The sequence below is a fragment of the Salminus brasiliensis genome, chromosome 18 (assembly GCF_030463535.1).
Source record: "Salminus brasiliensis chromosome 18, fSalBra1.hap2, whole genome shotgun sequence".
NCBI classification, from domain to species: domain Eukaryota; kingdom Metazoa; phylum Chordata; class Actinopteri; order Characiformes; family Bryconidae; genus Salminus; species Salminus brasiliensis.
The window spans coordinates 5,791,837-5,817,317 of NC_132895.1; the positions used below are offsets into that span (position 1 = coordinate 5,791,837).

General features: G+C 41.9%; 1 protein-coding gene across 8 annotated transcripts in view; it reads right to left on the minus strand.

The window, feature by feature from the left end:
- Positions 1-5,552: 5,552 nt before the first annotated feature.
- Positions 5,553-25,481, minus strand: part of vav2 (vav 2 guanine nucleotide exchange factor) — a 230,445-nt gene continuing 210,516 nt past the window's right edge. For 2 of the 8 annotated variants that reach the window (XM_072662691.1, XM_072662689.1), the window contains 20 exons: positions 24,620-24,715; positions 20,541-20,609; positions 20,271-20,357; positions 18,887-18,972; positions 16,837-16,969; positions 16,420-16,434; positions 16,027-16,136; positions 15,838-15,939; positions 14,054-14,142; positions 13,931-13,944; positions 13,725-13,746; positions 12,700-12,827; positions 12,179-12,250; positions 12,021-12,082; positions 11,402-11,518; positions 11,226-11,313; positions 10,989-11,112; positions 8,984-9,070; positions 8,477-8,631; positions 5,553-7,533 (listed from right to left, as the gene is read on the minus strand). In XM_072662691.1, coding sequence (XP_072518792.1) covers positions 7,486-7,533; positions 8,477-8,631; positions 8,984-9,070; positions 10,989-11,112; positions 11,226-11,313; positions 11,402-11,518; positions 12,021-12,082; positions 12,179-12,250; positions 12,700-12,827; positions 13,725-13,746; positions 13,931-13,944; positions 14,054-14,142; positions 15,838-15,939; positions 16,027-16,136; positions 16,420-16,434; positions 16,837-16,969; positions 18,887-18,972; positions 20,271-20,357; positions 20,541-20,609; positions 24,620-24,715 — 1,704 coding nt within the window. In that variant the 3' untranslated portion in view covers positions 5,553-7,485. The remainder of the gene's footprint in view (positions 7,534-8,476; positions 8,632-8,983; positions 9,071-10,988; positions 11,113-11,225; positions 11,314-11,401; positions 11,519-12,020; positions 12,083-12,178; positions 12,251-12,699; positions 12,828-13,724; positions 13,747-13,930; positions 13,945-14,053; positions 14,143-15,837; positions 15,940-16,026; positions 16,137-16,419; positions 16,435-16,836; positions 16,970-18,886; positions 18,973-20,270; positions 20,358-20,540; positions 20,610-24,619; positions 24,716-25,481) is intronic. The other 6 variants (XM_072662693.1, XM_072662692.1, XM_072662690.1 and 3 more) reach the window with 5 other exon arrangements.

The following is a 25,481-nucleotide window of genomic DNA, read 5'->3' on the forward strand; positions in this document are numbered from 1 at the left end:
GGGTTGGGTTTAGGGCTAGGTTTAGGTTGAATGAGTGTTGGGTTTAGGGCTAGGTTTAGGTTGAGGTTAAGGTTGAATGAGTGTTGGGTTTAGGGCTAGGTTTAGTTTTTGAGTTAATTTCGGGTTTTGGGTTGAGTAATAAGGTTAGAATAAGTGTTTCTAAGTGTAGCTTTAGTTTCTGGATTAAGGTTGAATGAATGTTAGGTTTAGTTTTTAGGCTGAGGTTAAGGGTGAATGAGTGAGTTTTAGGGTTAAGTTTAGTTTTGGGTTGAGTTTAAGGTTAGAATAAGAGTTATGTTTAGAGTTAGGGCTGAGGTTGAGTGAGTGTTTAGTTTTTGGATTGAGGTTAAGGTTATGAATAAGAGTTGGGGTGAGGTTTAGGATTGAGGTTTAGTTTAGACCATAACCTGAGGGTTAAGGACAGTTTAGTTTTTGGATTAAGATTAAGAGTGTAAGGTTTTCCAGTCGACCACATGGGAAAAGAAAAGCCCTCTGGAGGAAAGATTTCATGGTCAGAAGAGAGGTACATTTCTGGAGGAGGTAAGGTGAGACATTCAACCCCAAGAACGCTGAACCAACTGTGAAGTATGGTGGTGGTTGTTTCACTGCAGTGGAGGCAGTACATTGTGGCTACAACTACAGGTATACCTGGGACCTTGCCCAGGTCTCTCACTTTTACCCCAGATATTAATTGAGTCTGTAGGGAACAGGGAGTTGGTGTGATGCTGAACTCCATGCATGGCTCTCTGTTTACTCTAATTCAGAACCTGGCTCAGGAAGAAAAGACGGGCTTCACCTCTGTAAGACCTACAGAGCAGCAGGGAGCTGTTGTGGATTCAGCATGTGTGTGGAGCTTTTAGGCTCCTTCAGGAAATACGGCACAGCAGATCCACATCAGCTAACAGCAGCTCACGCTATCAGACAGCCTCGGTTTACCCAGGAGGCCCCTGGCACCATCACTGAGGAGGGCTTTGATACGTGTGGAACAAAGACATGTGGAATGAGGTACAGCCATGACAGACACATCCCTCAGCTCTTTGATCAACCTTCAGCCTTTCTTCACAACACATTTCCGTTAGCACGTTGACTCAGGTTTGCTTTTAGAATATGGGAATTGTGGGCAAAATCCGTCCTAAACAGACCATTACTAATTCCTGTTATTCGATTGGAGTCTGGACTTTAAATGGGTTTAGTATTTGGTATGTAGATTTTATGAAGTCCAGTCAAATATAGGGACTGACAGGAGCTCTCTGGAAGGATTTACACAATCGTTATACAAATATTTCATCTTTTAATGAGCATATAGTGAAATAGTCTTTAGAGTTTTGGTTCATTAACAACCCTTAATAATGAGGTTTTAAGCCTCATGATATCATGGCTGTAATGCAAAAACTTGGTATCCTTGTTAACTTTCAGTGGAAGTCATTTTAAAGCTTTTCTATTGGTCGATTCATCATGAAGTCTGAAAATAATGTAAACAAGGCCTGCCATATTCAGTTTACACTATATGGACAAAAGTATTGAGACACCTGTTCGTTTATTGTTCCTTCTAAAAGCAAGGGTATTTTATAGGTAGTTTATCCTGCTTTTGTTGGAGTAACTGTCTCTTCTGTCCAGGGAAGAAGGATTTCTACTAGATTTGCTGCATTCAGCAACAAGAGCATTAGAGAGGTCAGGATGTTGAATGCTCACCACTTCAACTCCACTCCACTCCATGGTCACCCAAATTCCCCAACGCCTCCAAACTCTCCAACTCCTCACAAAAGTATTGGATGGAGCTCCAACCATCATTCCAGAGAACACAGTTCCACTTTGCCTGATGTTCAGGGTATGTTGGGTATTGTTTGTCCGGGTGTCCACATTGAGTTTAGTATTTGGCAGCATCTAGCTTGAGGTATCTTATGGATTTTAGCTTTTAGAACTAGCTTATGTTCTGAGTAAAAAAAGGTGAAGCACCTCAGATACTGTGGATAAAAGCTTTGGCTAAATTAAATGTAACCTATTGACACCATGCCCAATACCAGACAAGGGCTGAAATGGTATGAAGCCTCCCAGCACTGAGCTGTGGAGCAGTGGAACTGTGCTCTCTGGAATGGTAAATGCAATCAGATCCTCACAGAAATGCTTCTCCAAAAATTGAGTAAAGTCTTCTTCCCTGGACAGTAGAGACAGTTACTCCAACAAAAGCAGGATCAACTCTCTTTAATACCCCTGATTTCAGAAGAAACACTGAATGAGTAGGTGTCCCAATACTTCTGTCCATATAGTGTAATTTGAATTTAGCAGTCTTTTTAGACAGATTGTATGATGAACAGAATAGAAATACTCCAAAATGACTTGGATTAAAATCTTCATACTTTAACTTCCATTGAAAGTTAAGGATATCTTGAGACTTAAAAACTAGTTATTAATAATTGTTAATAATCCAAAATTGTACAAATGCAAATTCAAGTCACTGAATGCATTCATTACAAGGAGTGTCCACAAACATTTGGACATATAGCGTATGTCAGAACGTGAAATACAGCAAAAACGGAGTCAAGACAGCAGCGATATCTCTTAGTTACCAGCCTACGCAAGGGCACCTTTAGTCTCAGGCTGCTAGATTTTGGGCTGGCCATTGGCCTATCATCTTGCCAAGGGAGATGGAGAGCCTGTTTTGATTGGTGCAGGACAAATCACACATTATCTACTGAACAGCTCAGATAATTGTCAATTAATCTTAGTTTGCTGACTAACCGAGGGTCAGAAAAGGCAAGTGAGTCAAACAGCTCTCCATTATGCCTTACATGAGTCACAAACCCAGCCGGTTTGATCAACCTGCTGCTCATTTTTTCAGCAGTGAAAGCTCAGATCAGCTAGAATATTACACACATCAGACAGAAACGGTGACGTCTGCTACGGCTCAGCCTGTCCCATTACAATAGGCCATAAGACACACCATAAGGCACCGTGTCGAGTTTTGTGAGGTCAGGATGGTGTATGATCACCACCCTACCTCATCCCAGAAGTACTGGATGGAGCACCATCCATCATTCCAGAGAACACAGTTCCACTGCTCCACAGATCAATACTGGGGGGTTTATACCCCTCTAGCCCACGCCTGGCATAGGACTAGACAAGCTGTTTGTGTGCATTTGCACAAATGTCAGCAACGGGTGTAAATGAGATAAATGTACATTTGGACAGAGTGTATTTGATACATGTGTTTTTGAGACTGCTATATAAAATATAAATAACAATATATAATAAATAATATAATAATATAATATATATAAAATAATAATTCTGATTCTGATTCTGAATAGAATTATATTAAATAATATGAATAAAATAATAGATTCTTGGTGCCCCCTAGTGGAATATCTGTGCACTGTACGCACCAGAAAAATACACACAGCTTTTCAGAAGTTTGAAATGAGTAAAAAGTTAAAGATACTAATAGACTCATAAAAAAGAGGTTAACAGTGGTTGGTTAAAAAAAACAAGAACTGATGTGAGCAATAACTGTATCAAATATGTTACAAAATACAATATATGCATGTTATTTAATTCTGTTATGCTTTTTAAATAAAATAATTGGTCAGAAGGCTTTAGAGGGTTAAACAGCAGGGATATCGGAGTCTGGGTTTCAGTAGAATTAGGGTTTGATTAAGGAGTTTGGTAATTGAACTAATCAGTCCTGTACCACTTAAAACACTTAAAGAAGGCAGCCACAACCCCCTTAGAAACGGCTCCCTGAAAATGTACTGCAACAGCCCATCATTAGACTTCTTCCTGCCTAACCATTCATCAACTGCCTGATATTGTCTCTGTGATGGATGATGTGCCCGGACTAATGTCATAAAGACCGCCTCTGCAACACAGGCTGAATCTAGACATACACAAGTTCTCAGCTGACAGAAATCTCACACTGAAAGGTTCAAACCCTGCTTGGTCCAGAAAACCAGCCCATAGGCCTTCCACTGGAAGGTCAGCACAGACTCCAGGAAATCACCGCTGTTCTTCACTGAGGATAAGATGCAGCTGTGGGGAATTGAGGTGCATTTACTCCTGAAACTTAGAACTGACTAAACGTAAAATGCACAGAGAGAGCTAAAGAAGCTGGCCTGAATCCCTGGATCACAGAGTGGAGGGATGGCTTAGTCATGTAGCTCCCTCTTGTGGCCAGAGCAAGTACTTGCACCATTGGAACTGGCCCAATATACACTTTATGTCCACTATATTGTATGTTTGTAGACACCCTTTCTAATGAATGCATTCAGCTACTGACACTGATGTGCAAATGCACACACATAGCTTATCTAGTTCCTGTAGAGAAGTACTGCTAATAGAATAGGACTCTTATGAGCAGATAAACATGAAAAAGGTGTGGGCTAGAGAGGGTATAAAGCCCCCCAGCATTGAGCTGTGGAGCAGTGGAAGCACTGTGTTCTCTGGAATGATGGCTGGTGCTCCATCCAATACTTTTGGGGTGAGGTGGAGTGTTAGGGATGAGCTAGGGTTGTGACTATTCACTAACACTCTTGTCGCTGAATGCAATCAAATTCTCACAGCAGTGCTTTTTAATTGTTATTTCAAGCACCAGATCTCCAGACACCTGTGCTGACCAACATCACACTAGGAGTGATATGGGGAGGAAGTGCTATCAACCTACCCTGAGAGAGCAAGGCTAACTGATGGCAAGCTGCATGACCCGGGATGCGAGCCATCGGAGAATAGCGGCAGCGCCTTAGTCCGCTGGACCACTCAGAGCTCCCACTACGGCAAGTCAAACAGTCCTTTTCTCCTAACTTTTCAGATATGTGACCCTCAAAACCATTTTAATCTTAATAAAGAAAAAGATGACGGGTTCCTCTCACACTTGGAGTTTAATTTTCTCCAGTTTTGTGCTGGGGGGGTGCCAGTGAGTACCCCTGTTGGGGTAATGAAAGGAAATGGGTCAATCTACAGCCTTGCACGCCTAGCGGGCACATGCAAACGAAAGGTGCGAGGGTGCAAGTGCAAGTAATGGGACAGGGCCCAGGTAGGCTCCAGACCCATAATGGCCCAGTAAGATACAGATAAGATGGTCCCGGGTGGTCCAGCGGACTAAGGCGCTGTCACTGTGATCAGAGGGCCTCGAACAGCCATGGCCTCGAGAGAGAGCACAATTGGCCTTGCTCTTTCTAGGGTGGGTAGATGGTGTTCCCCCTCCTCCACATCATTCTAGTGCGGCGCTGGCCGTCAGTTAGCCGGTGCGTCAGAGCCGGGTATACGGAGCTTCCCTCCAGGTGCATTGGTTGCCAGTTTGAAAAAGAGGTGTGGCTAGCTGCACACGTGTCGGAGGGGGCTTGTGTTGGTCTCGCCCTCACTAGTGTCAGGTGTGTTGCGTGTGAGGAGGGGGGGGAGGGAGAGAATACGTAAGGGTTGGGTAATTGGCGATCTAAATTGGGGAGAGAACGGGAAAAACAATCAGAAGGATACAGATAAGATGGATGGATGGAAACACCAATAATGAACCACCCACAGTTAGACAAAAGAAGAAATATTTATTTCATTATAGACCTCAGTTTGGAAATAATTGACCATTCAAAAAAGTACACAATTGTTTTTTTTTTTTGGATCATTGACAAGAGTTATAATATCTATGACCACATGCAATGGATTTCTGTCCACTACACAAACAGCAAGGAATCCCCTTGGCCAGCCCGGGCTTACGGCAGAGGTCTTCACCTCCATCACTGTTAAGAGCTCTGCCCGGGCCTGAAGCTGGCCAGTGAATGTTTCTCATTCGACAGACAGACACCATCCATCTTTTAGCTTCTGTGAAATATTGTCAGTCTTGGTTGATGGACCACAGCAACATGTAACAGTTTTCAGTAGATTATATGGAGGACCAACATAACATCAGTGCACCTAGGAAGAAAGGAGTCTGCAGGTATTTAGAGTAGTGACAGGCTCAAGGAGGACAACCCTGGCAAGTGAAGGGAAAGGGTGGTAAACTCCTTCTCCACTAGAGGAAATAAAGACACACCAGTTGGTCGCTTGACGTTTAGGAGTCCCAAGAGATGGTGTTTGGAATTTGACAGGGTCAGAGGAGCAGTCAGTCCATTATAAACACTTCTGATCTCCTGACATGAGAACCTTTTATTTCCTCTTCAGGCCTGTCTGTCCCATTTCACAGATAAAGTGCACTTGATGGCTGAGGCTCGCAGGTAAAGCAGGGGGCTCCGAATTCACAGCAACTGCATGGAAAATCCTGCCATAAACCCAAAGATTAAAAATATACCACTGCAGCACCATGTGTCAACCAATCAATAAGGCAAGATACTGTACAATGATAAACTGCAATAATTAAAAAGAAATCCTGTGTTTTGCTAATTGATGTGATTCAATCTGGTGGATATTCGAACTAATGTGTTTAGCCATAAAAAAATGCTGTTTTTGCCCTTGATTTCACCAACCAATCAGTCACTCCCTTCTGTAAGCAGGTGGACCACAGTATCCATTAGCAGGCACTACAGATCCAAGCGTTGAAGAGAGTTGAAGAGGTGTCAGTTCTGCCTGGTGCTCCTCATACTGTCTTCATGGTCCAGACACTGTATTGGAGTGCAGTTGGAGACATTTGTGGACGGCTCCAGTGCACGCAGATGGCGGTCCTCTATTGTGTTAGGACTGATTTGTTTGGGTTGTGTAATTACAGTCATTCAGGGCCTCTCAGCTGCTCCGTGGCCTGAAGGGCTGACTGTCTTTTTGTCTGACTCCGGGGTCGGGAAGCACCTGTATGAGAGTGGTCTGAGAACAGGGATTGCACTTCAAAGGCACCATTTTTTCTGTACAGGGCAGAGGTGAGTGTGTGTGTGTGTGTGTGTGTGTGTGTGTGTGTGAGTGAAACAATTTCCACATAGCATGTTTCCACGTTTAACACTCCTGTCAGCCCACAAGGCATTAGTATAACCACTAAGGCAAGTTCTCTCTGTAAAGGAACGCAAAGTGCATCTTCTCCTTGTTCCATCTACGTCCTTAACAATAAACTTCCATCACTCTTTTATAGATACTTCTCTTGAATAAATTATCTATACATGCCCACCCTCAGCTCTTCCTGTTGGCCACAGAAATCTTCATAACTATCTTTACAAAAAACAACAACAAAAAGCTGAAGGTTTGGCTTGTCCAAGGCAAAGTTCTGGCCTGTTCACATTTTCTCCAGCAGCCCCTCAGAAAGGAACAGGGATGGATCCATCCAGTTTTCTTCACAGAGATCACATGATCCAAAGAAAAAAAGAAGGGGGTGGGGAAAGCAGAGTCGAACATGTAGAACGAAGAAACAGGAGAACAAAAATATTCACGGTAAAATTCAGCTTCCAGCAAAAAAAACAAAAAAAACAAAACAAAACGAAAAAAGTATTCCACGATGTGTTTCCACGGAAACCATGAGTCCTCTGTTGGAGGGCTGTGGACGGGAGGGTGATTTGATTGGAGAGAAACCACGTCATCACAGTCTCACTGCACACCTTCTTCGTCAACGTACGTCGAAGGGAACCAGCCGATCTGAAACCAGGAACACAGCAGCCTTCATTCACTGATGCTAAAAACAAAAGGCTTCCCAGTCTGAGAACAGCTTCACAAGAACTGAACCTCGACTGAGGATGGAAATAAGACATTTGGTTAAATCTAACATGTTTACATTAGTAAATAAAGCTGATTCATGTGTACTGTCACTGTTAACTAAATAAAAAAGTCAAAGTTAAGTCTAAGTGTATCATATTTAATACAAATTTGAGTTAATGATCTCTGCAACAGTGTAATATATATTATAATTAATTACCTTTAGTAAATATTATATACATACAAATGTAATACACTGTCATGTTATCTATGTTGCTATCTATATCTGATTATTGATGCACTGCATGCACCAGAAAACTACATACAGATTTCTAGGTTTGAAATTACTCAAGTACATTTTTTCAAACCCAGTTTTCCTCCCCTATTTAATATAGCCAAATAATCAATCCACTCATTAATACTGTCCCACTATTACATGTAATGATCCAGACACTGCTGCCACCACCTCTTTGAACTGCGGGGGATGCAACGTCGCTGGGCAACCAACGTGCTCAGAGAAAAGCACCGGGTACCCAGCTCTGATCTGTGCCGACCAGCATCACACTGAAGTGATGTGGGGAAAGAGAGCCATCTACACACCCGGAGAGGTCTGTAGATGGGCCAACTGTAGTGATGGTAATTTATCAGATATAATGCAAAATAAACATATAATCATATGTAGTACGAGTGTATAAGTGTTCAGTCCTTTTTTAAAAAATATTTGGTATTTTATGAAGGTGCTGTCACAATGATCAGAGGATCACTGGTTCCAATCCCAGTAATTGCGTGTTGGTCCGCCCTCACTGGTGTTGGGGGCACCGCATGCACTGGCTCCCAGCCATGACTTAATTCCTTATCTATATTCTCCCTCTTGGATGCCTCTTACCCTTCCGTTCGCCTCGCCTTTCCACCAACCCTGGTCTCCTCCAATCTTGCTGTAGATTTTGACAATGTCTCCTTCTCTCAAAGACAGTTCCCTCATGTCTCGAGCTGCAAAGTTGTATCTGGCCACTGCTGTGCTGACCACTCTGGGTGTGAATACTGCACAAACCCACAGCAGATTAATCAACAAAAGGAAAGAGAGACATATACAAAAAATATATAGGAGTGGTCTAGGGACCAGGTGTGAGGTGTGGATGGACTGCATGCAGCAAACGGAGATACAATAGATAACGGTTACATTATTGGATTGGAGTTGCAATACTGTAATGTAATACAGGAGCCAGAGCTGAGATCAGGTGGCCATGGAGAGAATGAGTATGGAGCAAAAGGATGAAAAAAGTCTGGGCAAGAGACAATGAGAATTACAACAATAGATAGGACATGGAGGGAGGGAGAGAGAGAGAGAGAGAGAGAGAGAGAGCAAAAGCAAGACACAGACGTTTAGCAGTACCTGACCAGAAGGGAGCAGAACTTTGAGAGGAGAAGTTGAGGCCCTGAGGACTGAGGAAGGAGAAGTTGTAGGAAGCACAGGAGGCTGCTAGGACATGACGTAGAGAAGAGAAGATAGGAGAAGAGGAGAAAAGTAGGGAGGAGAAAACAGAAGAGAGGACAAGAGAAGAGAAAATAGGAGACGAGAGGAGAAAAGGAGTAAAAAAAGAAAGCTCAGTTAAAGCACATTAGGATTTCCACTGTAACATGACCTTAAACATCCATTAACATGTTTTGTTTATATAACAAAGTCTGTTCTTTTGCCTGAAGCTTTACAGAATCACACTGCAGAAATAAGGATGGAAGCTTCCTGCCTGGATAATGTGTTAATAGTCTGACTGAACTGGACACAAGCTGCTGACCTTTTCCTTACAGCAGCCCTCTCCTCAGTTCCTCCCTCACCAACAGACGTGCATTGTCTTTTCTCCTTTTCACAGCCATGTGTTTCGATAAAGGCCTCTATGAGGGCCAGTCAGGCTTGGCTGGAAGGTGAACAAAGGCGGCTTGGCGGGCTTTTGGCCAGAGGGTGGCAAAAATCATTTAGAACAGATCTAATGGTGCATGTGTTAAACAGAGTCATTCAGCTGGCAGAGCAGTAGACTCCCCCTGCAGCCAAAAACCAGAGCCTCAATCAGGAGGGGTGGCTCCTGGTCATGCAAGCCATGGGTTGATTGACAGGTGAAATGGTAGGGGGCGTGGTGTGCAGCATGTGGGGGGCGTGACCAGCTGCTGAGATCTGTTTCATTTGGAGTGTGTCAACCCTGCTGAACAGTTCAGCCTTAGACCTGCTTCTGCTGGTAGCTGCTGCTTTCAAGTGGTCTAAGTAGGCGTGTAAGAAAATACAGATATATCAAAGTATCACAATATTATGTTTTGCATAATTTCTCAAATATAGTATTAATTTTTCTTTTTTGTTTTGTCAATTTTGTTCTGCCAGTTAACCTACCTGTTCTTAGCTCCCCCTAGCACTAGCAATGCTTCCGACACTAAGAGGCTAAAGACTTAACACATGTCTCCTCTGATCATGCAAAGCCAGTCACTGCCTCTCTTTAAACAGCTGCCGATGTAGCACTGCTGGGCAGCTGAAATGCTTGTGGAAAAGTGGCAGGACCCTAGCTCCACCACACCAGCTAACAGACAGCTGTGCCGGCCAACATCACCTATGAGCGATCGGACTCTGACCGCTGATGACAAAGCGTCATGGCTTAGGTTTTGAACCAGCAACCCCTGGGTGGTGGCGCATTAGCCCGCTGAGACACTCAGAGCCCACAGTATTGATTTTTATCAAATAGTTTACATTTAAAGATTAGTTGCAGGCAGAGGTTCATTTGGTGTTGTGTTTTAACTTTAACCACTAGATAGCAGTGTTGTCTTCAGAACCCACTTTTCTGAATGGATAAAAAGCCAACTTTTCTTTTACTCAGATTTTATGCAGATGAGGGTGTTTTTTACTATGACAGTTTTCCAATCGACATTCATCACAATATTTTGAAGCGTAACTCCTGTATCCTCATACATATTATATTTCCAGGTTTTTTTCCAATACACATTATCTAAGGTCTAAGCTGTTCTCTGATTGTCAAGGTGGTTGAAAGCTGGAAATTCAGGAGAAAACATACTCTATGCTGGTAATCCTGCTGGTTAAACTCTAACTCTAGCATATGTTTCCATATGAGATTGGTCTATCTAGTCTATCAGCATGACTACCTTGACTAAGCTGGTTGTTAAGCAGGTCATACTGGACGACCACCTTGGTCGTGCTGGTTGACTAGCTTGGTCAGGCTGGTCATTTTGGTAGATATGAAATTCAAATGAAAAAAACATGCAAACCAAGAGCTAAACTGGTCCACCAATTTAATCAGAAAGTACGAGCAACTAAGCAGGAGAGAGGGCTGCCAGGGGTTAAATAGCCAGAAAAAGGGAAAGACAGAGCAGGAAAGAGAAGATAGACCGACGTTGGTGTTTACCTGGAGAGCGGGTACTGGCACGGGAATTTGTGCGCTCTCTGGACTTGTATGGATATCGTAACGTTGTGTCCAACAGCTTAAAGCTCTCTTTCAGTGAGTGAGACTGATAATACTCAACCAGCTCCTGTTAGGACAAACACAAGCACATGCATATGTACCATGCCTTAAAGCAACTCCAGCGGCCTGCTTGTAGTACACAGCTGGATATGCTGGAATTTAGCAGTTGAGCTCTCTTACCAGAAGGCTTTCGAACTTCTTGGCCTCTGTGATGTGAATCCAGTTGTCTTTCTCTATGACTTTAATGTGTTTTACTTCATCATTAAACCTAGTCGAGAAAAGTGTAGTTTAGAAAGCTTTCACAAACGTATTAAAAGTACAGTGAGAAAACTTCAACAAAAACTTTGGCCACTTACTTGATGCTGATGGCGAAGCGCTCTGCCTCTGCGGTCCGCTCTCTGATCAGGTATGTGCCGCTACTGTGAGACTTCAGGAGGTTATCAGCTTGCTGCCTTTCCATGTTCCCGGCAAACCTGTAGAGCATATACACAAATTAATCATCACAAAACTGTCACACAAAAACCTAAGTCCCAAAACCTAGGCTGCATTTCATGGCCGCTACGTCACAGATCTTTTTACATTCACTTCCATTGAAAGTTTAGGAGGTTTCTTCCTCCTCCAGTAAAGTTGCCATTTTTGTTAAGAAAGGGGACAAAAACACACAATGCAGATCCATGCACCCTCATTTTATTCAACCTACTAACCGCTCATTCATCATTGCAGGCCGTCTATACGAGTAAGGGCATGATAGAAAGATGTGACTTGCATATAGTTCAAGTTAATCAATCATCAGTATTGATTCAAGTCATAAATGCATTCGTTTTTGATTAATTTTAGTGAGGTCAAAAGTTCCAAGAGTAGTTTTAATTACACCTTCTGCCCTTCATCTGAGTCTACTACCATGTTCAGGAAAACAAACAGTAAAATCAATATTACCAAACAATATACCGAAGGATAAGGAAAAAAGGGGCATACCATGGATAAACACAATAATCCGTCTCTCTTGAGGACTGACGGCTTGGACAGGATAGAAAAGGCTAGGGGGGAAAGGCAGAGAGAGGCCAAGAGAAACTCAGTAACATGTTTTTGCAATCAGAATAAGTGTATCTTGTCATGAGGTCTGGCTGACCCACCTTAGGGTCTATACATGGCTTCACACAGGAACTGGGGAAATAGCCAGTCTTCAGGGTCTGAATTAGCCTTCCCTGAGAAACACATCAGCATTATTGGCAAAAGTTCAAATGGAGTTCATCTTATTTCACTACTCTGCTTTTTAATGACTGTGCTTTTGCACTTTTTATATGTAAATTACCTTGTTCTGATTGGCTGCCCACGTTTGTGTTTCGTACAAAAGCAATCCGGACTGAACAGTCAGATATAAGTAAATGAAATAATGTAAAGCAGCTTCGTTTTTATATAGCAACTGTATGGATTGTAAATACAAATAGCTTCTTTACAATGCAGTTTACATTAAATGTGCATCTTAAAGTAGGTTCAGCCTGCCTCTCCTTAATTAGTTAAACACTGCAGTTGCTGGCTTGCTAGAGACGTTTTTCTCCCCTTTTTTAGGTAACAGTGGCAGCTGTGGCAGTCAGGACAGAATGCTTGTAGGTACAGTTAAGACACTGCAGACCATTTCACAGTGACAGCTCACCTCCCACCATGAGGTGTCTGGGTCTCCCTTTAGCAGCTCAATGACATCCCCAGTCTGGAAGGACAGGGGGCTTTTTCCTGGGGGTGCCGGGGTGCCATGGTAGTTTCTGATAGCCACCATTTTTGGACCTTAAAACAATAACAAACAAACAAACAAACATCTAATAAGTGTTGTATATTGTAATAACTTATCTCTTAACTTTAATCTGTGTAGTCTTTTATATATATATATATATATATATATATATATATATATATATATATATATATATATACATACACATTTTATATAATTCTCTTGTCCTAAGGGTCAAAAATGATCCTCAGACAATCTATGTACCCTGGTGGTGGACAGCTTTGATGGAAGTATGAATAAAGGTGGTGTTGGGATCCCTCTAGGAAAAGTCATATATCTATATATTTATATATTATTATAACTATTTTTGTATTGTATGTATATTTGTATAGCTATATTTGTATTTAGCTGCATTTTAATGTATGAAAGATTACTGTTATTTATTCTTATTATTAATACATTTCAGGCTGTAATAAACATGCCATTTTGGTTGTTCTGACCCTTAAGACAACACAAGAGTTAGTAATAATTACCTTACTATAAAGTATTTTATCTAGATGTTTTGAATAGAAACTGTGTTAGCATGTTGTGCTTTGTAGGGGTTATCCTGTAGCAATAAAACAGTGTAAATAAATGTGTCAAAATCCAGCTTGCCTGTATAGCGTGACCCCTCATGCCACAGAGAGATAACCATAATCCTAAAGCCACAAATCCGCTTTGCTCTTTAGCCTGACAGGCAGAATTGCTGCTCACTAGATGGCAGCAGTGAGCTACAGAATATCCAGCAGTAAACTGAAAGCGGGTCTTTGTCCACTCGCATCCAACTAGGTTTCAGAGAATCTACTGAAGCAGGGCGCATGCAGGGTCTAAATGTTTTATAATAAGACATAACCGTATTTCTACATGAGCAGCAAGCTAAGAGGCTGAGAGTGGTGCACACAATATCTTACCTGACTGTGGGAGTCCAGGCTCCTGTTCAGATATAGAGGAGATGGTTTGGATTAATGTTTCAGGGAGTCTCAACTTTAACTTTGTAGACTTTGCTCTGAATGTGAACTTCAGTGTGCAAAATGGGACAGAATGAGCAGGTAGGGGAAAAATGGAAAATCAGTTCAGTGTAAATTTTGTCTGCATGAGGGAAGACCATTGAACTCACCAAATCATGGGGACCTACAGAGAGAAAGACACAGGAAACAATGGTTAGAAGGAAGTGACTTTAGCAAATTCTAGGAGATATCCAGACAGCTCATTAGGGCTGAGATCAATATGGGAAACTCACTTATTTTACAGATGGTGATGACCTCCAAACACTCCTTATGGGCACCGGCCCCACAGCGTGAACAGTAGTAACCCTGGTAGAAGATCCCCCTGAAAGAGAGAACGGGAAAGCGTGTGAGAGAGACAGCACGTATTGTGTGTGTGTGTGTGTAAGCAAGAGAGAGAGATCGAGAGCGAGAATGAGGAGGGTTTTATGGATAATGAAGCATCTGTGATTGCAGCTGGCCTGCATTCAAAACTCTGATCAGCTTCCAAGCAGAAACTCCATATCATGGTTATTTCCCATTGGCTGTTGGACCACTGACTGATCTACTTTCACAGCCCAGCATACTGCATCAATCCTACTACACACCGCACAATCTGTGTGTGCTGGCACTCCTTGCGAGTCATCAGTACACTGTTAAAACAGCAGTGCTCCAGCCGTGCTGGACACATCAGTGTTATAATTGGCTGTGCACAGATGCTATTGCCCATTGGTCCTCACTGGTTGCAGAACGTGAGATTTAGGTCACTGCGGAACTGCTGGGTGATATGGGTCAGTAAAGCCCATCAACTCTAGACAGACCCTAGGATAAAGTTCAGACCAGTTGCAGTCACATGGTTCAATGTTTGAACTGATTTAGCACCCGTGCTTAAACGCTCAGGTGAGTAGAGGTAAGTATGTCCTCCACTCAAAAGCTCACTTGCTGTATAACGTTCAAAAGTTTTAGAACGCCCCTTTTCCCCCCACTACTTCACTGGCAGTGCTGCATGGCCCAGGCAAGCCTGATTTTTGCCAGGTCTTTTTCCAGGTCTTCTCCTCAAAGCTAAGTTTCCAAGAGTCTTCTGATGGTGTAGGGCAGTGTAAGAGTAAGAAGGCTCTACCTGTGTGTCTTTTTCTAGCCATTATGAGAGCAGAAACACAGTCTGTTCAACACTGCTTGCATACAGATAAAGGGTTTGTAGATTATTTTCATAAATTTTGAAAGCTTAATTTACCTCAATGACCACTTTGTACCATTAGAAGTTATGGTCCATAAAAACTGGACAAATGGGAGTGTTCTAAAACTTTTGATCTTGATCTTTTGACCTTTGATGAGTAGTGTGTTCCATATTCTCTTTTAAAAACAAAGCTATGCTATGCCATCTTGGTGACATAAACCAGCCTATTAAAAAAAATAATAATAATGAGCTGTGAAAAGGAAATTGCAAGGCAAAATAACAGGGTGGTAAACGGGCTTGTAAAACCTCATCTGAGCATTTTTCACTCCAATCAAAGCCACATACTTAGTATTTATACATCAAACAACTTCAACATCCAATGGCATGTTTAAGGTGATCGTAAGGAAACAACACTTTTGACAGAGATTGCTGTATTGTGCTGGGTAGGTGTGATACTGCCACTTAAATCACAACAAGTAAAGGTATAGGAGCATGTGCAAAGCAATTAGAGGCTGACAGATATATCAGAATAAACGAACTATTGGAATTAGACACTGGAGACAGAAAGATAATTTAGAGGTGGAAAATGGGCTCCTTTGTCATTGAAACATATGGGAATGGGCGGAGCTACACATCATCCTGCAACCAGCCAGCAGATGCTCTAGACCTGTAGTTGCTCCACTTTTGAGAGACGTTGTGCTGTCCATGTTCTGCAGTTATTGTACAGAAACCACAAACCCATTGAATTATGTGCAGCTTGAAGTTCGAGCAGTTTTACTGGGTGAGTAACCACAGGATTTCAGCCAATGTTCAAGTGACTTTTCTTTTACCCCATTTTTATAGTGTGTGTGTGTTTCCTCTCACCTTAACAGCATCTTACAGGCCCTGCAGTTGGTGTTCTTCTCAAAAGTGTGCATCTGGAAATTGTGCTGGTTGGCTGTAGCTCGTTCTGGCTTGATGTTCGACCTGGTCCACAGAGAGAGCAACCACAAAAGTATATGAGCTGTTTGCCTGAGTGGCCGTCAGTCTTACAGAAATGAGCTGCATGCTTACATGGCCATCTCAAACTGCTCCATCCACTTTCTCTTAGTGTCTTCTGTCTTACAGAAAAACTGGAAGCCTTGTTTGCCCTGCAGATGGATCAGGTAGAAGCCATAGGACCACTGCATGGCATCAGGGGGTGGAATGAACACAGCAGAATAGTTATAGATCAGGAAAGGAGAGCCCAACACTTATATAAGTTAAAACTTTTATAGTCAGGAACAAATCCTCAGCTTGTTGTAAACAAAACTAATTCCTGTCTGACAGTATAAGGGGATGCTGTGTAGCTTTTAAGACAGCAGAACACAAATCTACTATCAGAGCAAAGACAGGCAATCACAGCCACTGATCCATACATAAATCACACAGCTAAGAGAACATGAGCAGAGATTTGCTTCAGCTTACCATTTTTCCACTGGCCTGGTAGGCATGCAAGAAGAAACACCAAGAGAGATAGAGAGAAAGAGAGAGAGAGAGAGAGAGAGAGACCCAGTTACTCATGCATCTCCTATACATGCAGAGTTTCAGTATGTTAGATTTGAGAAAAAAGGTATTTTCAACAAATCCACGTCTGTATACTCTCCAGAGTATAAAAGAGCGCAGTGCATCACTCATGATTGGCCTACTTCAAATTAGAAGCACCATGCTGTACGTTCAAGGGCGAGATTACATGAGCGCAATCCATCAGCACTCTCCACACACCATATAATCATTAAATCCCACATGCCTCATGTTAGAGCAATCAAAACTCATCAAGATATTATTCAAACACCTCGAGAGCATTTCCACTAACGCTTACGGAACGGCTTGAAGATCCTCTACCTTTTTCATGTCTCTGTTGTTCATGGGGTCATCTGACATCTTGTAAAACTGGAGCTCAATGATCTCTTTTAGCTCGTAGTTGTAGCCTTTTCTCTTGCACACGATCACTACTTTATCAAACAGGAAGATGTACCTAAGAGCAGAAGAAGGCAAGAACATCATCAATACTGCAGAGTAACGTCTTTGTCGGTATCGCCGGGATTCAGACAGTTCCTAGCAGCCAGTAAAGCACTGTAGTATACAATCAAAATCTAAATTATAAATACAAAATTATTACACAGAAAACTAAAGAAAAGTCTGAATTTGGTCATTCAAGATCCAGCAGAATTGAGCCGATGTAAGTTAACCGACAACGAGTCAGAATTTGGGTTTTGTTGCTCATATTCAAACATGTATGAAGTACTAGAGACTCAGACTTGAGTAGAAGTACAAGTGCTCTATCAAAAGAGTGACTTGAGTAGACGTGCTCTTTGAGCTCCATACTTAAGTGGAGTTACTAAAGTATTCAGCATTTTTTGTACTTAAGTATTGGAAGTAGTTTACTCTAAAATGTACTACTTAAGTACTGAAAGTAAAAGTACAGTACTGTGTTCTGCAGTTCTTACAGAAAGCAGTCAAAAGTGAGTATCAGTGTTTATATCATTATAAATGCTCAGACGTAGAGACTGTCTCAGTTCCTCTGGCTGTAGTAGAAGAACAAGACTGTAGAAGACAGAGTTCATGAACACGAGTCTTCAGTTCACTCTCTAAACAAACTCGCCCAAAAGAGAGAGAGCTGAGCAGACCTGACTCAACCCGCCACATACAAGAGTTTCATCTGTAAAACCAGTGAGCAGAGCAGCTCAAACCCTGAGCTTCACTCTCTGTAAACTCAACTACAGCTGAAAGAGCTCAGCCCATTCGGACACATATGAGTATTTGAAGGAGGTGAAGGCAGAGTTTCTACTGGTGGTTCTTCTTCCTCCATCTGGAAATAAACTAACAGAGCTCTAGCGGTAGTGTCCTCACTGCAGCAGCGGAGTGAGAGGAAGAACGGCAGCATGCTCGCTCACGGCACGATCGCCTGATCTGCTCAATGTTAAGGCGGCTTCATCAAACTCGGTGACAGCGCCATGTAGCACTCTAGCCTGATGATTTATCAATAATGTTTAAATAGTTCTGATCAGAGGAGGACAGGTCGGGTCCCCCTTGTGAGTCTTGGTTCCTCCCAAGGTTTCTTCCTCCAGCTCTGAAGGAGTTTTTCCTTGCCACTGTCGCCGTTGGCTTGCTCACTGGGGGGTCTTTGATCCTTCATGTCTTACGTTATCTCTTCTTTCTTCTTTGTCTCTGTCTTTTATTAATTACTAATTATGTAAAGCTGCTTTGTGACGACAACAGTTGTAAAAAGCACTATACAAATAAATCTGACTGTACAGCACAGTAGTGATTTAGTTCTACTTCCTTACTATACATCTCTGCTCATACTAACAGGGGTTAATGCAGCAAGGGAAGCAGAAGTTCTCTGTGGCTCATCATACATAATTCAAGGCCCTCAATTCAACCACACTTGGGTATCAGTGAAATGGACAGCAGAGCTTGATCATGGTGGAACACATCGGTTAGTCATGTCTGTTATTACAAAGAATCCAAGGTGAGCACAGTTAGCACACGCCTTAGGGACAAGTATCTCTATCAAGGGTAACCATTCACTCTTTATGATCCATGAGGTCCAATCAAATTATCAGACACTGGTGTGTGGCCAGATGCACCGTTTCCAGTCTGTGTTATCCTAGAGCCACTTCAAATCAACATTCGCCACACACCTTCCCCAACTGAAACCCCAATCAGAGACTACTTCAATCAGCAGGGTTGTGTCTGGCCCTGCAAGAAACAGACAAACTAATGTGCCAAATTTTATGACTACCATATCCATTGTAAGACATTCAGTCTGAGAGCTGGCCAAGAGTCTTCAGGTGGCCAAGATACTACCTTGACAGTTTTTGATTGAGGCATTTGGTGCTCTGAATTGAATTCAGTTGTTATACTCTAGATTGCAAGGCCTCCAACTTACCTATCCTGTTTGGTCCGGTTAACTATTGAGCAGACTTTCAGTTCTCCGTCTATCTTTGGCCTCCCATACTCCTCCAGTTTCACTTGCTGCAGTGGAGACGAACACAGACACACACAGAGAGAGACAATGTTGCTATAATTTCTCATTCTTCCTGGAAAAGCCACAACTTGCTACCTGGAACAGTCAAGAGTTTCACATTTCATGGCGATGTAACATAAACCAACCATCCAAAACAGACCAGAATGCAGTCTTATATCTCGCTAATCAAGTCAACTTTGTGCAATGACTACAGCCCACACTGTCCAACTTCATTAACTTTGTAGAAAAGCCCCACACCAGCCTCCTCTGTTATCAAGAACAGTCTCTACTCCCTTTGTACAGGGAGAGACGGGGGAAAAAAAAAAGACAAGCACTCGCCTCCTCACTACGCACTGCCACCCACACACACTGGTGACATGAGATAATTTAACACGGAATTAAAGCCTGTCCTCTGCGTGCTCACGCTTTAGAGGAGTTAACTATTTATTACAGTGAACAATCACAGCAAATGAGGCACTGGGTGAAGCAAACATTGTGGAGAATGGTCCAGAGAAAGTGACGATCACCCATACAATAATCCTTTACTTGACACATTAACCCTTAAGAAATTCATTTGTATATATTTTTGGTAAAATTGTGTTCCTGTATCATCATTTAGCAACTCATTTTCTTCTTCTGATGACCCATTCAGGAAGTGGACACACTAGTCAACCACCTGGTTGACTAGCCCAGTTAGGGTAACTATAGGCATGAACTAACAAGTATTACAACTAACATGTTTACTGTGCTAAATAAAACATGAATATATATGTCTGTCCATTCAATTACAGCCTCATAGCCTATCTAGTTAGCTGTAGCTATAGCTATTCAATACACAGTGTTCTATAATGGGGCTCAGCTTTAATGGCTATGGCTCAAATAATGAGTACTACTAACTCATAAGTTACTATGTAAAGAGTAAATGGCTTTAAAGATCTGCTAATCTGAAGGTAAAACATATAGTTCAGCCTTGCAATGAATTTAGCAAAATTATCCAATTCTGCTTACTCTAACTGGGCAACTCAACCGAGCGGTCACACACATTTTTAATACATTTTGAGCACACAGAAACACCTTTTACTGGCACATTTCCGCTATTCAATAAAAAGATCATTTTTAGGGGGTGTAGAACGATTACATGATTACACACTCAATAAGGGGAATCGGGTCAAACAGCCAAAGATGGGTTTTGGTGAGTATTGTGTTCTTATAGCAATTTAATCACAAAAAAAATGTTGCAATTACACCGCCTGTTAAAGGGTTACAACAGGTATGGCTAATGACAAATGGGAAAGCAGGCTCTTACCAGATTTTCTATCGAGCTCTGGAATTCACTGATTTTCTTCAAGGTCTCATTGTCCCTTTTGACTTCATTGATGTACATGGCAAGGTCCTTCAAAGGCAGCAGAAGCAAAAGCAGAGAAGCACACAGACTTCAAATCAAACCGGCATGCCTTCCAGGCCTTCCGTATCTTAAGTCATTCAAAATGTTCAGATTACACACACTCACACCTGTGTGTGGCAGGGGTGGTATGACATATGAGTGTGTAGAGGTCAGTCTAAGAGCAGCTCTTACCTGCATGGCTTCCAGGGCCTCCTTTAGCTGCTGTCTCTCCGGTCGGTCTGTTGAGTGACTCACTAACTCCTGTGGGGCAAAGAACGTACTGCTGAACTCCCAAACGCTGTGCAGTATGGAGGTCATTTATAAACCGGTCCCGGCACAGTGTATTGTAGTTGTCCTAGAAAAAGCACATGACTAAAAGCCGATGTTCTCCAATGTGTCCCCTGAGTTTTCAGCTCCTTTAATTCAGTAATTATGGCATATTTAATTATTACTCTGTAACAGCTGCTGAATTAGATACAAGACATTATATGAATTTCATATCATTATAAATATTGTGCACATCTTAATTATCCAATTATGGTCCTGTTTCAGAGACAAACGAACTCTTTGCTGCAGAGATAAACAGATTCAAACAATATTCATACTGGAATCAAGCTTGTTTTGATATCTTACTAAATCCTTAATGCTGTGTGGTTCTTTCAGCACTATTCAAATTAATCTATTGCACATGGATGATTATCAAACAATAACTGTAACTTGTTCTTACACAAAAGAATAAAAAACAACTATATTAAAATATAAAAATAGTAATATTAGTATTAGTATAACAAAAATCTGAATTTAATTCAATATGGTCTCGTGTCATGCCTGCCCCTGTTGTCATGTCTGCCTTTGTTTGGTTCTCCCAAGCACATGGCTCTGTTTGCGTCTTGTCTGCTCTAGCCCCGCCTGTCCATTAGTGTTCCACTAGTGTCTCTTTTGTAGCCACGCCCCCTTGTCCCAGGTGTTCCTCGTGAGTCTCTTGTCTGTATAAGTACCCCTTTGTTTTAGTCGTCCTTTGTCTGGTCTTGTGTGTGTATGTGGGAAGATGTTCCTGTTGTGCTCACGTCCATGTCAGTTCACGGTTTGTAGATTTGGCCTGTTTATGGGATTTTTGTGTTTATTTAGTAAGCTTTGCTTGTTTGGTTTCTGTCCGGTGACGAACCGTGACATCCATTTAATATGATTTTATTTTATTGGACTCTCTTACTGTCAAACCTGCAGCTCCAATTTACAAAGCCGTGATGAACTGAGTGTGTTGAACAGACTGTGGTAGAGAGTGCACTACCACAGTCTGTTCAACACACTCAGGTATTCATTTGACAGACTCGAATCCACAACAGCATCAGAACACGAACTTCTGAGGGCTCGCATGTCAACACCTTATAGCAGCAAAGCTTAACACTGGAGCAAGTCTCAGGTTCAGCTGTGAAGAGAAGACCTAGAGCTGCAGGTTTGACCGCTGGAGTGTCAGTAAGAAAGTCATTGCTAAGATGGCATATAAATAAGCAAATCAGGCTTGTCTGGGCCATACAGCACTGCAAATGGAGTACAAAATTGTTTTTGGGTGTTCTAATACTTTTGACCAGTATTTAAAGTGCTTGAACACACTCAGATTAATGGCTTATCAGGTGGATGAGCTGTGCTGGGAGCAGGAAAAACACCAAAATATGCAGGAAAGCGGAAGTCCGGGCCCAGAGTTGCAGACAGGCTGTTAACAGTGTCAACAGTGTTTGTTTCTTTTATTTTACTAAATATAGAGAAATAGATTGACTATATAGTCTATAATAATTGAAAGTATGCTACCGATGCAGGAGAGGAGATTAGGTGGAAAAATGCTAGAATATTCCTTTAAAATCTGTTAAAATGGGCCGGTGCCTTTTAGCCCAGAAGAATCGTCTTACAGAAAGCAAGAACCAGCACTTTTAATCCAAACTGAGAGAAAACTTAATCCACTTGATTGTCAAACAACGCGTTGAATGTTCAGAAAATCCAAATTCCATAAGGCAGCATTGTCTGTTTAGCGCCTACTCAAAGCTAAGCTCAGAGTGCTCCTTCAGCCAGCAGCCCTGAAGCGATTGGATGAGGTTTTAGATGCAAGCAGGCGAGTGTGTCTTAAAAAATCCTGACAAACTGGTGCTTTTTCAACATACACAACAATTAAATGTGCAGGCAGGAGTGTGTGTGTGTGTGTGTGTACGCATACACAAACCACATATGGCTAAATCATCCTAACACTCATACACTCACATACAGCCCACCACTGTGATGCCCCTAGGGCCAGGGTTATATTAATACTTCAGCATGGCGCTGTGGGAGGGAGTGAAATGGGGTGCGTATAATAAGATTTCAGCACGGCTGCTTTAAACAGTGGCACTCTGTGTATGGCATGATAGAGGACGAGTCCGGTCTGAAATAACCAAAACAAGCATCCCCCTCTTAAACCCCCCCCTTCACCGCCACCTCCACCTCCAGCTCTCCCTGCCAGGCCACATTCAACCCTTCTTACTCCATTATGTATGTGAGTGCTGAATTAATCATGGCTCAGATCATGCAGAACAGCCTCTTTATACAACAGCTCAGCTAACAGTGGCTGAGTGGACTGAGGTGAGCTCAGTTTGTGGGAAGTCATTCTGAGGTTATATGTGAAGATCTTCAAACTTCAAATCTTAACTGACAAAGTTTTCGACCTACAAACTACAGTTTTTAACAGTGATCACGAAGCTGCAGTGCTCTGGGGAAGCTGCTCTAAATCTTTTATTCTGTTGGAACTTCAGCATTAAGGTTACACTGAGGCAAAACTAAGCAAAGTGAGCGAAAAGAAGAACACTGCTTTCACTTTATAAAAAAAACTAAACAAAGGAAACTTCAGCAGAATACAAGCAAATAAAGAAAGTTCTGGAAAACAGTCTTCACATTTAACTCGGGGTGGAAAATACTAAAGAAATTTTGGGAGAACCGGCACTTGTTCCTGGGCTTCCCCCCCTTCAGTCAAGAAGTGTAATTCGCATTTTGAGCCATCCCTTAAGGACACGCTTTACACATGCATTTCTGGACAAGCTGAGAGATACAGAACCGGCACTGAAAGGTAAAGAAGCATGTGGACTGAGGCAGCAGAGTAATATTACAGTATTGTACACTAATATGACTCTCCAGTTCTCAAGAGCATTGTTCTGCCCACTTCACCGCTAAGTTCCATAGAGCAGTCAGTGGAGCATCAGTATGATTTTAAAGCTTTTATTTTAAGGCACAAATGTACATAATGTTGCTTTAAATAATATATAGAACATTCTCATTTGAAACCAGCAGATTTCAGCTTTTTTTTTTTTTTTGCTTGGTATCTCCAGCAACCTCCAACCTTCTGTTGACCTAGCTTGTCATACTGGCATTATGCATCTCAAATGAATTGATTACAAATGCCAATCTCATCAGAAAACTGCACAGCTCGCAAGCTTGCATATATTAAGATGGATAGCATGCGGTCTTGAAAAAAAAATAAAATGAGCTTATCACAGTTTGCTACCCAAATGATACTTGGCAGAATGGGTTGATAATCAAAATTAAGCTGTTTTGAATGTTGATTGTTCTCAGAATTTGAACCAGTTAAGCTTTACAACAAAAGGCTTGATGTGACTAACCCTGACACAGCAGATCAGTCAGGGCGTATGTACAATGTTTCTAATATGTATTTCGCCAAATATTGGCAGTTCTTTGGGGTTGGGGGGGGGGGGGTTATTAAAATGCATTGGCTACTTAATTTAATTAAGGTGAATTTTAAATGTTTAATATGTAAACAAAGTCATTTACAGAGTCTAATTTACACTGCCTGATGCAGTCATCTACTCACTCAGAGAGAGTAAGGTCAATTGTGCTCTCCCAGGCTCTGGCTGTTGATGGCAGGCAGCATGACCCAGGATTCAAACCAGCGATCCTCATGGTGGCAGCGCCTTAGTCCACTAGACCACTCAGAGCACCTTTGTTTTGCAATTTTTAGGGCAATTTTTTCTTTTGCAAAATAGTCTCCAAAGAAAACCACTTTTATCACTATTATACCATCATCAGCATTACACTGAAACCTGAAGAGCCATGAGCCATGAGATGTACATTTTAAACTTTAAACCCCTGGTTCCTATCAAAGGCATCCGTGTTTCATCAGAACAATCTGAATGACTCTGAATGATGATGGTGAGGAGATATCCACTACACCCTCACTCATGTTCCAGGTAGGAAATGTACCAAATCATAAAAGAATGCTACGATCTTGCACTGACCTTGAGTAGCAGGTGGTATTTCAGGACCCTCTGCATTGGAACCACAAGCAGATCCTGAAGTTTAAACTTGCCCTCCTGAACCTTCATGGTACACTCCTATAAAGACATGAGAAATGGGTTATCTGGGAAACACCTCCATGACAATGCACTTACAGACATTATAAGATAGTTGCTGCATCTGTTAAGTACAGTTAATTACCACTGAGAATTTGTCATGTTTCCCTGACCAGAATAACAATTTCACAGGATAAGCTTTGGTAGGACGTACTCATCTTAAGACCTGTGCTGTTAGAATGAAACATTAGACTGAGAAAGTGTAAATAATGCACACTATATAGACAAAAGTTTTGGGACACCTGCTCATTCACTGTTTCTTCTAAAATCAAGGGTTTAAAAAAAGTCAGTCCTGCTTTTGTTGTAGTCTCTACTGTCCAGGCTAGGCCTTTTACTAGATTTTGGAGTATTTAGGTATTCCTGTAAAGATTCGACTGCATTCAGGCACAAGTGCTTTAGTGAGCTCATCCCAAAAGTATTGGACGGAGGACCATCCATCATTCCAGAGAAAACAGTGCAACTACTCCACAGCTCAATGCTGGAAGGCTTTATACCCCTCTAGCACACACCTGGCATTAGGCATGGTGCTAATAGGTTTATGTAAATAAACATGAACCTATTAGCACCATGCCTTTAGAAAGTCCTATTCTATTGGCAGTACTTCTCTACAGAAACTAGACAAGTTGCCTGTGTGTGCATTTGTACATCCGTGTCAGCAATGGGTGCAACTCAAAGTAGCTGAATGCATTTATTAGAATGAGCGTCCACAAACATTTGGACATATAGTGTATGCTAGTACCTGCTTTCC